Raw genomic sequence first — 14,145 nt, forward strand, 5'->3', positions numbered from 1 at the left:
ATGCTGCAAACAGGACTTCAGGATAGCTAGCCCTGCTCTTTACGTCAACCAAGGCTCTAAGAGCAAGTGCATGCCCTTCTGTGGGGAATGTAGCATTCTTATGTTTTTAGATCTTCTCTTACTCCAGCAAATTGGATTTATTTCAAGAAAAATATCTTGTAAGACTTACTATGTAAAATCAAGGACAAATCAAGTTTTGATTTGTTCATCCCTTTATACTATCTCTTCTGTTTCTCAAAAGGCAGCATAATCAGGTTACATTTTTCCTAAAGTGCACTTTGACTTATGTTTCTGTAGAATTTTATCAGTACTTTATTAACGCTCTTCCCAGCTAAGATAAACTTCTGGAATACTATAGTGAGACAGGATGGGACAGTCTTCCCAAAGGAAGAGAGGAATTACTTACCTGCAATGAGTATTATTAAAACAATGTTGGTCCTACTCTTTTATTTTGGCATAGAGTACCTCTAGAATGGAGCTGTGAAGATTCCTCTAGCAAGTAGCACAGCCTTTCTTCCTCTTGGAGGTGCCATATGTTGCAAGTAGGAAAATTCTGAGGTCACTAAAAGCATGAAAGCTTCAGGTCTTTTTTTTTTTCAGGTGCTTTCTATGGGAAGAAACCAATAAAATCAAACTTCAAAAAAAAGTACTTCTCTAAAATTAATTTTATATGCAGTTGTAGTAAAGGTCAGCAATTATGGCACTTCTGGCTAAAGTGACAAAGTCCCTGTATTTATCAGTCCTTTTCTTCACATTCATATGGCTTGACTGAAGATGTTGGCAAATACTCTCAACATCCCAACATACTATTACAAAATGAAAATTTCAGTACAAAGCCTTAAGTCATGTACTTGAAAAAAACAAAATCCAAAATACACTGAAAGGTGATGTAGAAATTAGAAGTTTTCTGAGAGCATCCTTTCCACAGGTGGCTGCAATTTAACTTTTCTTTCCATGATCTTTTTAATAATGTTGTATTACTGGAGATCAGAATTTGGTCTCAAGATATCCGAGGGAGGATTTCATCCCATACAAAAGAGACAAGTATTGTGCCTGTAAAGACAAAATACAAAAAAGACCTTTAATAAACATTACGTTAAAATATTTAAGAATTTAACATACAGTGGAGACTACAGAAAAAATGAAATGCTCTCTAGAAAAGTTAGGAGACAATCAATACTTTTTGAAAACATGGACATAATTTCTTGCAAAGAAGCTTTCAGTAGACCTTTCTAATGTCCAAAGATGTTGATAATTTTGCTCTCCAAATGTTTTACTATGTTTTGCTTCTGCTGCATATAAGGCAAGGATGGAAAACTTTGCCCGGGTGAGTTCACTGTGCACCTTCCTCCTGCCAAACGTCTCCTACCTTTGTGCCAGGGCACATATGTGACACACCAACTAACCAGATCTTGATTTCTTAGCAATTAGGATCAGGCCAAGTTCACTAGCAAAGTCTATTTTAGTAACTGCACTGTTGTGAGATATTGAAAGCAGGTACAGTATAGTGTGGTTTTTTTGGTGCGTGTGTGGAGATCATTCCAATTCAGGGTTTATTTTAAAGCTGAAAAGTGTCCTCTAACTGTAGGTTTTATAAATGAAGGGCTAGGAAGAGCTTGTGAAGCCTAGAGATCATTCTCCATTGTCAGTATGAAGAGCTTTTCTCTCTTGTTCACAGAGAAGCTCATTGCCTAGCCAAGTGGGAAAACATCCAGTCAAAGTTCCCAGTTTAAGTGCACATCAGATTGTTGCTGAGTTCTCAATTAACTTAAACAAAACCAAATAAAGTATCAAACAACTCTCCTGGATACCTTTCTTCTTTGTGGCATCTTCCCAGAAAATTCTGCTGAACAGTTCCCTCAGTAAGCAGAATTCTGTTCTCATTAAGTCCAAAGTCCGAACAGTGTTGTTTACCTTCCCTGCCTTCCTTTGAACCCTGAACTCTTGTGAGGACTGTGACCTAAACAGCCATATTCACCACCAGTTTAGCTGTTCTTGAGCAGGCCAAGTACAGCATTAACACTGATTTACATATATATTTCTAGTGTCTGCAGTTGGTTGGTGACACATTCTTAGGAACTTCCTGGACTGCATGCACATTGATGCTTTCTCAAATGATCACTATATAACTGAAATGATTCCAGAGTACCAGGGTATGGAAACATAAGACTTTAGCTAGTTGTTGCAAACCTCATTTGCCACCTACAGCCAGCAAGATGGCCTGTAACACATCTGTTTTGATGCTACTTAAAATCATGTTAACAGAAACTTCATTAAAACCATTTTGAAAAATAAGTTCCTTAATAAGTTCTTCATGAAGGACCATAAAATACCAGTGGATTTGCTTCTCCTGAAGAAAATTTCTACTTTCCTCCTCTGGTAAAGGTGATTATCAATTTGCTTCTTGTTCAAAGCATCTTTTCTAAGAAGACTGTTTTAGAGAGGGGGCTAAGCAATGTTTCATGGCTAGGTCAGGATATCCATTATATGAATGGTCCTTATGGGTATTTGATATGGGTATAAAGGAGACTGTACTACACTTTGCAGAAGCCAACTGGAGTTTCATCCAAGATGCTGGGAAAAGGGAGAAATCAAATCAAAATTTCGTTCTGGATACCTGAATTTCTCATTATGACTCTGTTTCTAGGAAGTCTGGTACAATATTTGCATTGACAGATGGACTCTAAAAGTGATTTTAAAAATTGCATTTAAACATCCTTGCCCTCATCATTTGCTCTTATGAGGTTCTTTTTTTAGAGATTTCTTAAGAGTCTTATTACTGTAATAGGTTCATTTCCTAAATATCTCCTCATTTGGTCCATTATAAAGGAAAAAAACCACCTTTTTATTCCTATTACATTCTAACTTCCAAAATATATCAGAAGACAGTATCGCTTGGTGTTAGATTTGTAGATCTGCATTTCTGAATTGATCAAATTTCATGTGCATCTTTTATGTATTTCCTCCTCATATCCCTAATATTTGTTTAAGATTCTTGATTTATAAGATGAAGTATACGCCTACACGAAATCCCTTCTTTGGTAGTGAAATACTCCTATTAAAACAAACAGATCTGCCCTTCAGGTGGTCAACAGAGCCAATATCTGTAACAAAATGTTTTGCTACAATAGTTACATGATGGTGTCCTGAGTAGACATGTTCACAACTGCTTTGTTTGAAAACTATTTCCCTAGTAAATTATAGACAACATTCATGGTATTCTGTATGTATTCTTTATATATTAAAGAAAAATGCACCATTTATGAATATGCACAGGAATGTAACATTTCTCCCTAAACACATTCTGAATTCACATCACATTTCCAATCAACTCAACAGCTGTTTTTTTTTCCCTTACCAAAGCCTCAATCACTTGAAATACTTCTGCAAAATAGTTTCCTTACATCAGTTGTCATAGAATCATAGAATGCTTAAGGTTGAAAGGGACCTCTAGAGGTCATCTAGTCCAACCCCCTGCACACACAGCGTCACCTAGAACATGTTGCACAGGGCTGCACGCAAGCGAGTTGGGAAGATCTCCAGAGAAGGAGACTCCACAACCTCCCTGGGCAGCCTGTTCCAGGGCTCTGGAACCCTCACTGTCAAGAAATTTTTTCTATAAGTTCCTGTGGAACTTTTGATGCTTCAATTTGTGGCCATTTCCTCTAGTCCTATTGCTGGCTACCACCGAAAAGAGGCTAGCCCCATCCTTCTCACTCCCTCTCTTAAGGTATTTATATACACTGATTAGATCTCTCAGCCTTCTCTTCTTCAGGCTGAACAGGTCCAGCTCTCTTAGCCTTTGTTCGTAGGGCAGATGTTCCAGGCCCCTAATCACCTTTGTAGCCGTGTTGTCAAAATAGTAGTCAAAATAGCAAAGGCCAGGTACTTACTAGCCAGATAATCTCAAAATGGATCAGGTTGTAATCACTTAATAGAAATCTAAACTTGAGTTCTGAGAATTGTATGTTCTCATAGGACACAAGTGCTCCCTTCAACTTTGCTTAAAGCATTTCGATAGCTGCTAACTGGAATGGTGCAAGTTTTCTCAGTTGTTCAGGTATCCTGTTTCGACGCCCTATTTAAGAAAACTGTATTATAGTGAATTCAGTTGGATTAAAAAAATAGTTTCCTTCATTTTGACTTATTGAGAGTCACTACAACTGAAACTTGCAGAGATGCACTAGGAGAAGATGAAAAAGTTACAACTGAAGCCCTTTGCGTGTTTTCTCCTGTGTTCCAGAGCTCTCCTTGCTTCCTGTACTATTGCTGCATCTTCTAGTAGGATTAACAGTCATTAAAGAACTTAAGACTAGTAAATTGGCTCTTTAATGTGACCTTGAAGCACAAGGCTGAAGATTAGTTAAAGTAACTATAAACAATAAACAGGGTTACTTGAAGCACTTCTATCTGAACTGAGCCAAAGTTAAAATCAGTAAGTTCCAAACTGAAACTGGGTTTTAAGTTGGAAAAATTCTAATTACTCAGATATGCCTTTCTTATTCCTAGATGTAAAACAAATTATTTGTAATAGTGGTTGCTGGGAAGAGGAATATAGAATGGGAACTCATTAGGGAGATGAAAAAGATTAGATTTTAAAGTGATAATTATTGAGATGGCCTATTTTAAGCACTTGTCTTAAAATCTAAAAAAGAAATACTCATATAATGTCACAAATCAAGACAGAAAACGACTGCATGCTAACCAATTTGTATTTCTTTTTGAGCTTTATCAGGTTGGCATTTACTCCTAAGTGGCCTCTTCTTCTTAAGATTCTGCTGGAATGTACAGGTCTGGCTAATAATTGGTGGGCTTTTGGTCAATGTGAGAACACCCATTATACCTCAAACAGGCTGGATTTCAATACTGAGGTGTCAACAGGCTTCTCCAAATGGACCACATTCCAGAGTAAACAGCCACTGGTTTATAACTTACTAGTTAACCTAAATGTTTCTCATTTAAAATTATCCCATTGTTTGTTTTTCTAGGTACAATAAGTGATACTGTTCAAACTATCCCATATAAACTGAGCAAACATCTAACCTTGGCTTGCAAAACAGACTATTAAGTTATAGGTTCTCTACACAAGCCATTAAATGTGTTTACAATTTGCAGCCTACATTTGCAAAAGGAAACCACAAATCGGAATGACTTGTGCACATAATTAGGCATCTCATGGACTTTATGTCAAACAGAACACTGGAAGACTATGAAATAAAGAATACCTAATTCCTGATTTTTGAACTCTGTACTAAATAAGACTTTCTCAAAGTAGATAACATCTTTAAGAACTTACCTAAGGATGGTGCTAGCCAATATACTAGCGAATAACTCAAAAAATTTTCATAGAAACAATATGGATGTAACGAAAAGGCCAGCGCTGGGTTAAATATTGCTCCTGTGAGATTTCCACCTGAAATAAAATGTAAGGAGCATGAATCAAACCATCTTTTTCAACAAATACTTAAGTTAATTTCTGAAATGTGAATACAATGTAAATGCAACAAGAAATGCACACCCTGCAATAAAACGCATTAGCAGAAAATATTTGGAGAGAGATTTTTTTCTGAACTTTTTTTTAATCAAATGATACCATATAAATCTGGACAGTTTTCTAAAACAAATTTTTAAATATCTGAAGCACAGGCTGTACTTTCCTTAAACAACATCTGCTAGAAAGATAAAAGATAGGAGTTTGGCTAATGTTTCTGCTGATAGAACTGTAAGTTGCCTTGCTACCGTTTTGCTAATTGTGTTGCTTAGAGTCTATCTCAAGCTTCTAGAGTTGTCAGAACTTATATAAATATATATATAAAAGATAATTTATATATATTAGTAAATTGTAATTAAATCACAGATAAAACTGAAGGTATGCGTTTTTAATTATGACACGTTGCTCCTGTCATTGCAATCTTGCTGAAAAAGCATCAATAATAAAGAACAATTTTCCATTGTTCTGTACTATTATTTACTAACTGCTCATGTCTGTTTTATCTGTCAATCTATTTCTATATAGTATCATTGCCTAATTAAATTCACTTGACTTTCTTAACGCTTATGCTTGATTTTCACAGATCTAATAAACTACAGCGAGCTTTGAACTTGCCCTTTGTACACATCTTATGCTTCTGTAATACCCAAAGTTTCCTTAGAGTTTCAGTTAAGTTCTTTGTCATTATGTTCTTTTCTTCTTTTTATATGGTTTTTAAATTTCTTTTCCCATTATCACAACTTGGAAAAGTTTTAATCTTCCTTGAACTATTCACTTCACTCTGATTTGACACTTGTTTTCTGCAGTAAATCAGACTTACTGTGGACTCTGTTATTCTGCATCTTGACATATTAACAACTTCCACTGCCGCTAGAAAGGCCTTGTAACAATTTGCTTCCCTCTATGTACAGATTCACTCCTCATACTCCTACACACCCAAAGACACATCCAAGAGCAGAATTTCACCCTCAAAATAGTCAAATTCCCTTTCCCTTTGACAAGAAAGAAAGTGTAACAACTTTGACATATCTGATATAATCCTAATATGTGTTCCAGCACAGTATGTGAAGACAACTTTTATTTTAAAATTACTAGAGACAAGCAAAATTAGGGGAAAAAAAAGCCTGGAATTAAAAAATATATTTGACATTTTTGCCTTCACATATTTGGCTCAGAAACATCTAACTCATTTCATGCACTTCTCACTTCTTTGAAATATTGCCTGTAAATGAAAAAGCCCTAAAAAGATGTTCTTTTCTTTCCCTAATTTCCCCAATGGAATTTCCCCAGATTTTCCTTTATGAGCAGTCACATGCTATCCATCTTTAGCCTCTAATATATTCTGTTAACGCTTAAAGACAATATCATCTCTTTTCCCCCCCTCTATTCAGTAGAATAAAACATGGATTGCGTATGGAATTGGAGCTTTGTGTACAATATGTACTTATATAAAAACCACTGTCTGTGCAAGACCAAATAAAAAAAAAAAATCGCAGTATTTATAGCCATGAAAGAGAAATTGCAGAAGAAAAGCTACAGGAACAGTTTTTCATTCTGCAAATATTTACTTTGCCATCTAATGTTATTTGTGGAATGAGTTGCATGGTATATCCAAGCAACTTCCATGGGTCACAGGCAGCAGTGACCTACCAATGCTTTTTTTATCAATTTATCTCAGTGAACCGTAAAACATATGATTTAATGTTTGCTAGTCCTGTAAGTACATCAATTACTTTAGATGGGTATACATCTTAGGAATATGGCTATATTTCAAAATTCTACCCAAGCCAGATTTGATATGAAATAGGAGAAATTCGTTCTTACAATCAGGGATACAGCCTTTTTTTTCCCTCCTCCTTCAAGGTACAGCTTTTAAACATAACAAAATAGGGTATAAACCATAGGCCGATATCTGATGATATATGTACTTTCTAATATTTCTGGTTCATTTATAAGTGAATAAACGTAGTTTCTAAATGGACAATTTCCTTTTTAAAAAACAAAGTATGAAAGGAAACTATTAACAGGAAATTTGTTTTCTAAGTTTAATGTTTCTTTTGGAGTTCCTACCTAGAACACTGTATCTTTCAAGCTGAAGTTCGAAAAAACATTCTTCATATATTCTAAATTGTGCAGTGTTTTTAAAGGAAGTGAGGATATTACCAACTTGTCTAACTCAGCATTGCTTTGCCTAAATTTGCTGCTGGTTGCCTATGCGTTTGGCACTGGCAGAGTGCAAAAAAGATTCATTCTTCATAACGAAAGTGCTCAAGTTCCTTAGAAATAGTTACCAAAGAGGTGCAAAACATTTCCTGAGAATGATATAGTCCAAACAAGTACCTGCCAGCCCTCAGAAGGGTGCAGGAGAAGGGAATATATCCTGGGAAATATTTATTTTTATGTAGGCAGAGGAAAGAAGGAACAAACAGAAAACTTTGGGAACCTGTAAAATATGCTAAAAAGATAAAACTCTGTCACTTTATCATAGGAAGAAAGTGATAGGAACAACAGTGTTCCCATGTTTCTTGTGTAATAGCTCTGCAACAAGAATCCTGGGTTTCACATCCTTAACTTCAAGAAGCCTCGATCCACATTTTGGGAGGGCTCAGCAAACACCAGGCTCCCAGCTCTTGCAAGGGGAAGAATGCAATTTTACCTTTCTTTTTGAACCTGAGCGTACAGCCAAGAATCACCGAATCTTAAAATGTTGAGAGCAGAATGAAAAAGAATCAGATCTGACCCCTAAGGGGGTTATGGGTGAAAACTAGGTTCCAGATCTTGTCCCTGGAAGGTATATGTATTTTACAGCAGTTTTCATACTGGATTTAAAAAAGGAAAATGTCCAGAAAGTGCAAGACCTTATGTAGATGATACAACATAGTCAAACTGCATATGGAGTATGCCTAGGCTCAACAGATGGGATGTTTCCTAGAAGTATATGCAGATTGAGTGCACTGGTAGTGTTAACAAGCCTAAAATGTGACAAGAAAGAGATCCTGGTATTCAGCCTTCGTCTAGAAAGAGGCCAGCCTGGCCAACAATACGGGCATAAATTCACTAGGGGAACTAGCAAAGAGAAAGGCAACGTGACACGCATTATTTTACAGGACTGTTCACTAGGCAGCAAAGGAATGTTAATCAGGAATCCAGCTGTCTATGTGCCTAGAAGAGACAGTATAATCTTTGGCTATGCTTTAACCAAGCAATTTAGGAATACAATCAGTGTGCTAAAATGCTTCTGCCTCAAAAAACAATGTTCAAAAAAGTAGTTCAAATTACCAAGTTAGTTATACAAATTCTCTAGGGACCTCTTCTTTTTATTCTTTCAGCTAAACATTATGTGTAAGGACTGAAACTTCTGCTGTATTCTATGTACCTATGTTAAATATAGCAAAGCCCTTCAAGAAAAGGCGTCAAGGTACTCTAGACATCCATAGATGAGGAGGTTTTGTCCCTCTCTCATACATTTCCTCAGTGACCTCCTCTGTGGTGACAGCTGAAGCACCAGCCAGTACAAGGAGCTCTGTACCCATCCCTCTCTCATATCCTTATATCTCAACACACAGACTTGTTCACCCAGCCCAACCCACCCCCTTGGAGGCCACTCTGAAGCAAGGGGACGTACGTAAGAGCTCTGCGTTGCAGAGTGCAAGGGACACCAGCAGAGTGGAAAGAAACTCTGCAGGTAACACCAGCAAGCGGGACAAGAGGTGGGACAGAGGCCAAAGCACTCAAGATGCCCACAGATGTCACAATACAAGAGGCATTTGACAAATTTATCTGAATATCTGGTTTCACGAGTGCTCACGGTCTATCGTATCTTTCCACGTGCCACAGATGTTCATTCTGATGCCTGATTTAAGGAAGCTGACCAGGGTAGATGTCACCAATATAAGTTACGTGCTGATTAAACGTGGCACACGCAGGTCACAGGTCTGCACAAGGACATTGCACAACCATCCTTTTCCCTGTGCAGACAGTGACACTTTCTCACAGTGCCCTTTGGGATGAGGACACACTGCAGAACACCTTGCATGAAGCACCTAATGCAATATGAGGTCAGATTATGAAACAATTTTTCACCAAGATATTTCAACAAGAGCTCAGTGAAATTATCAGCCGTATTACCTGCTGATTTCGCATGGTTGGAACATGCAACTCACTCCATTCTTAGCCACAATCAGGTAGCTGAATCTAACGAGGCAAAGTTTAGACACACTGCACATGAACTCTGGGCAGTGCATTTGCAGGATCAAAGACTTTTTTGAGGAAATATATTTTTCCCTAATCTATGTCTGTATTATTATTATTCATGTGTTTTAAATAAAAAAAAAAAAAAGGAAAATTGCTATTCAGTGGTGGTAATAGGGAATAAAAAGACTAACCTGAATACACGAGCATGGTGATGAGCAGAGCAATGAAATGGACTCTGAGGTTGGGATGGATCAAGTCCACCCGCAGCACGGCCAGCTGGAAAACGGCCGAGAACAGCAGCTCTATGAAGAAGGCCTGCACCTCCGTGGTCTGCAGCGGGTGGCCGCAGCGCTGCCAGCGCGCTCCGACGTGCGCCTCGGCCGCCCCGAGGCTCCACACGAGCTGCATGAAGCCCCTGGCGAGCACGGCGGCGGCGAACTGGGCGCCGATGCGGAGCGCGGCGGCGCGGGGCCGCACGGCGCCCGCCCACGCCTGCTGCAAGGTGCCGCACGGGTTGCCCGCGCTGCCCGCCAGCGTCACGCCGTGCAGCACGGTGAGGCCGTAGGTGAGCGGCAGCGCGGCGGGCGGCGGCAGCTCCGCCGCGGCCAGCAGGCAGAGCTCGTTGGTGCAAGCGCAAATCTGGAAGGTGCTCAAGAACTCCCGTAGCGAAGCGCCCCGCCGGCGGCCCGGCCCCAGGCGGCTGAGCGCCACGGCCGCCACCACGGCGGCCATCAGCAGCAGCGAGGGCCAGAGCCCACCTGCCATGGCGAGGGGCTGCCCGGGCYTCGAGAAGGGCTCACGCTGTAGGGCCGGCCGCGCTGCCCATGGCGGGGGAGCCGCCGCCGCCTSCTYCTCTCAGGTAGGGAGCTCCTTTCCCCCSCTTGAGGCGGGGAAGGGGGCAGAAGGAGGCCGGGGGAAGGCTGCTCTCTGCAGAAGGGCGCTGCACGTTTCCCCGGGGGCAGCGGGCAGCTCCCGCTCCCCTCAGCCGCCCGGAGCGGGGCGAAGAGYCGGGGCGAAGGGGAGCGCAGCCGAGGCGGCTCCTCGCTGCCCGCCGCGGAGCTCAGGAGCGTGGCGAGAGGCGGAGCGGAGGCGGGGAAGGAGGAGGGAGACGCGGCAGAGGTTGGACAGTAACCGCCCGCCAGACGAGACCGCCCCGCCGCCGAGGAGGCGCTGCCAACGGCTCCTGACCGTTCCTAACGGCCGCCGCCAACGGCTCTAACGGCCGCGCGACAAGGCGGGGGGCGAGCGAAGGGGGCGCGGGGTGAGGGGCGCATGCGCGCGGGGCGCCGCCGCTTTCCCGCCTGCCGCTGAGGCGACACGAARCGACCTGAGGTGTGCAGGTGTTGCTGTTGGTTCCTGCCTCTCGCACACGAATCTGAGCCGCCGGCCGCCGCCTGTCACGCTCTGAGGGTGGGCTAAGGCGCTTAAAGTGTTTATTTATTTGTTTATTTTGATGTTTTGGGGGAGCTTCGTTTTGCAAACTGCAGGTGCAGCCGTGGCTTCAGCCCTTTCCTCCCACTCTGATTGTGGTTGTGGGRGACACCAGGTGGCTCCTTAGGCTTCTCCAGGGGAAGCAAAGCTAAACTTAGGTGTTGCAAAATATGGGAGCATTGGAGTTTGCAGCAGGCTCTGAATAGCTTGGGAACAGCGCTGAAAAATAGGCTCTGTGGTTATGTTTTTGTGCTGGTTCCTGGGAAAGACGTGCCTAGAATATGGTCAGCATCAATGATGCTATTAAGCTGCAGGCTTTTCCTTACATCAGTGTTAATATGCAGGTGAGTTTCTGGAAGAGACAGTCCTCTCTCTCTGAAGGATAGCCGTGATAGTGTATCTTGGTTTTAAACCCTAGTTTAACGAATGATTTGTAAAGCTGAAGCACTGCTGATGGTGGTTACCAATACATACTGCAGTTAAATGCACCTTCAAAGAGAGATTTAAGTGTTCAGTATTTTTAGAAGCCTCTTGATCAGTATTTTCTTTTCCCATAAGGGGGCAGCAGCGATGATGGTTTTGTCAAACCTACAGGAATGGGTTTTGATCAACGCGATCTACAGCAGTTCATTTCTTGCAGTGAGATAGTGTCTAAGTACACTGCTGTGTTTCAAATTACAATATATATGTAATAGATATATACAGATATAACACCTTCTATAATATAAAGGGAAAAAATATTTTTAGGTATTTCAGATGTTGGGTGAAACATCTAGGTATGATAGGTAGGACTGTCCTGTGAGAAGGATCAAGATAATAAAGTTGCCACTTCGCAGTTGGCAGCTGCTGGTTGGGTAGTCATTTAAGTAACATCTGTGAATCCAAGAAGCTTTAAACATGAATGTTATAAAACCATAAATACTAATATTTGAAAATCATAACATTATAGTCTATAGCTAAGCTTCCCTCCTCAAATTTATCTCTTTTTATTTCTTTGTTCKCATTCAACTCTGCTTGGAGAGGAAGTTTTTTGTGCAGCTGAGTTAATGAAGCCTTTGTGGCCTATGTCATCTACACTCGCTGCTGTAGGAACTCCAGTTCCTGATGCTTATGGGTGCCGCCGCTGCAATAATCTCTGTTCTCCAGTGTCATATTTCCTGCCAGCTCCCACTGCAGTAATTGAAGGTTAGATGTGTGTGTGTGTGTGTATATATATATATATATATATATATATATAAAATAGCACTCTTCTGCTATGAAAAGTGCCACTTTTGCACTCAGTTTTGAAGGTACTGGTGATACGAGTGTGGTTGTTCTCAACATGGACTATTATGCATCATCTAACTTGGAAAAGTTGTCTTTCATTTTTATTTCTTTTCTGCAGATGATATTGTAGCCTTTATTATATACCTGCATTGAAGTAACATCTAATTACTGCAGTCAAGGAACTCTCTTCCGTTGCGTTGCGTAGCCCTAAAGTGCTTATTTTCAAAGAGATAAACAGAAAATTGAGGTGAATAGTCTTACTTTTTATCTGGGAATGACTGGGAATCAGTTTTGCATTACTTCCTTTTATTATATAGCTAAATATAGCTGGTGTGCTATGAAAGAATAGGCCCTATACTTTCGAGTTGCCATAGAATGAATAAGAGAATCAGAAGGAATAGTCAGAAAAGCCAGTTATCTAAAGGGCTAACTTTTCTTTCTTTTGACCACCAGATGGTAGTGTCCTTCCAACAACTGCTTTTGGTGTGATACTGTAGCAGCTTTATTTTGTGTTTGCCATGAATAGGTAAAAATACAGGTTTTCAGGATACAGGTATAGGCCTTTGAGTCTGTCATATGTTTTTGTTTTATTTTTATTTTTATTTTTATTTTTATTTTTATTTTTATTTTTATTTTTATTTTTATTTTTATTTTTATTTTTATTTTTATTTTTATTTTTATTTTTTTAAAGGCATGTTGAAGCCTGGAATATCTTTTAACATTCATCTCATAGTTTCTGTAGACTGTTTTTTTTTCTGCTTGCAGCACCACTGTCTCCCTGTTTTGTTCTTGTGTCTGCTCCCTCCTCTCCTCTGTGTACTCCACTGATTCCCGTGTGCTCCTTTTTCTTCCCACATTTTTCTCTGTATGTCAATGCTTGTGCTTTCGCTCCTCTACCAGCATTTCTATATGTTCCTGCTTTCCCTTTCTGCCCAGCTTCTCCAATTTTCTGCTCTTTTCATATTTAACTGTGCCCAGCTCTGTGTATGGCCATAGCTCTTTTTTCTAGAATGCACTAGTCTGTTCCCTTTTCCTATGGAAGGTGAGTCATTCGGAGTAGTAATATATTTAAAGCTCTTGGATGGTTTTGCAAGGGTGAAAGTGGGCATTATGATGCTGGAAGGTGCTGACCACTACAGTATTTAAAAACAATTGCAGAAGTCCAGAATCTGTAGTTCTAGCTACAYAGCAAGGAGTGTGTGTGCCCCCTGTTTTAGTTCTTGTTGTTTTGCTGATTTAGTTGTTTTCTCCCCAGATTGGTAGGGTTTCTTCCACCCTTATTTAAAACTTTGCTTGAAATTGATTAGATACAAGAGCTAAAATTAGTTGCCTTCAAACAGAAGAACCTCATTGAGCTTCGGCCAGGGCAAACCTGAAACTTCAGCACAGCTGTTTTCTAAAAACAGCTGTGGTTGTTTGGGCCATTACCCTTTTCTAGCTGCTTTACAGTGCAGATTTTGCACCAAAGAGCATTAAAAAGCTCCTATAGGATAGTGTGTGGGTGATGGAAAAGGGCTCTCACCAACTTCTGGAGGCTTTAACAGAAAGGATGGGAGAGGTCCTGTGCCTTTTGGAAATCTCCTGTTTCCTAAAAGATGAACAAGAAACATTACTTGATAGATTCAATGAGGAAGAAAGTCTGCAAATTCATCCCTGACCTCGTCTTCATAATCTCTGAGGTAGCAAGATAACTTTTTAATATAAATAAAACTTATTATACTGCATAAGGTCTTCTCCAGGTCTTCAAAACCCGCCTGGATGCC

The 14,145-nt window shown here is 40.3% G+C and overlaps 1 protein-coding gene across 1 annotated transcript; it reads right to left on the minus strand.

Annotated features, from left to right (window-relative positions):
• Window positions 1–33: 33 nt before the first annotated feature.
• Window positions 34–10,450, minus strand: AQP11 (aquaporin 11). The gene is made up of 3 exons (XM_026034513.1): window positions 9,877–10,450; window positions 5,297–5,413; window positions 34–1,053 (listed from the first exon to the last, which is right to left on the minus strand). The coding sequence occupies exons 1-3, from the start codon at window positions 10,448–10,450 to the stop codon at window positions 1,001–1,003; spliced, it is 744 nt and encodes a 247-aa protein (XP_025890298.1). The 3' UTR covers window positions 34–1,000.
• Window positions 10,451–14,145: the final 3,695 nt, after the last annotated feature.

The sequence above is a fragment of the Nothoprocta perdicaria genome, unplaced genomic scaffold (genome assembly GCF_003342845.1).
Source record: "Nothoprocta perdicaria isolate Ctin4 unplaced genomic scaffold, notPer1 scaffold_146, whole genome shotgun sequence".
Lineage (NCBI taxonomy): Eukaryota > Metazoa > Chordata > Aves > Tinamiformes > Tinamidae > Nothoprocta > Nothoprocta perdicaria.

Excerpts from the sequence above, each read along its gene's own strand:
- AQP11 (XM_026034513.1), bottom strand. The coding sequence starts at position 10,450 with ATGGCAGGTGGGCTCTGGCCCTCGCTGCTGCTGATGGCCGCCGTGGTG. Across the intron at positions 5,414-9,876 it reads CACCATGCTCGTGTATTCAG|GTGGAAATCTCACAGGAGCA; the intron begins GTTAGTCTTTTT and ends ATTTTATTTCAG. Across the intron at positions 1,054-5,296 it reads TTGGCTAGCACCATCCTTAG|GCACAATACTTGTCTCTTTT; the intron begins GTAAGTTCTTAA and ends TTGTCTTTACAG.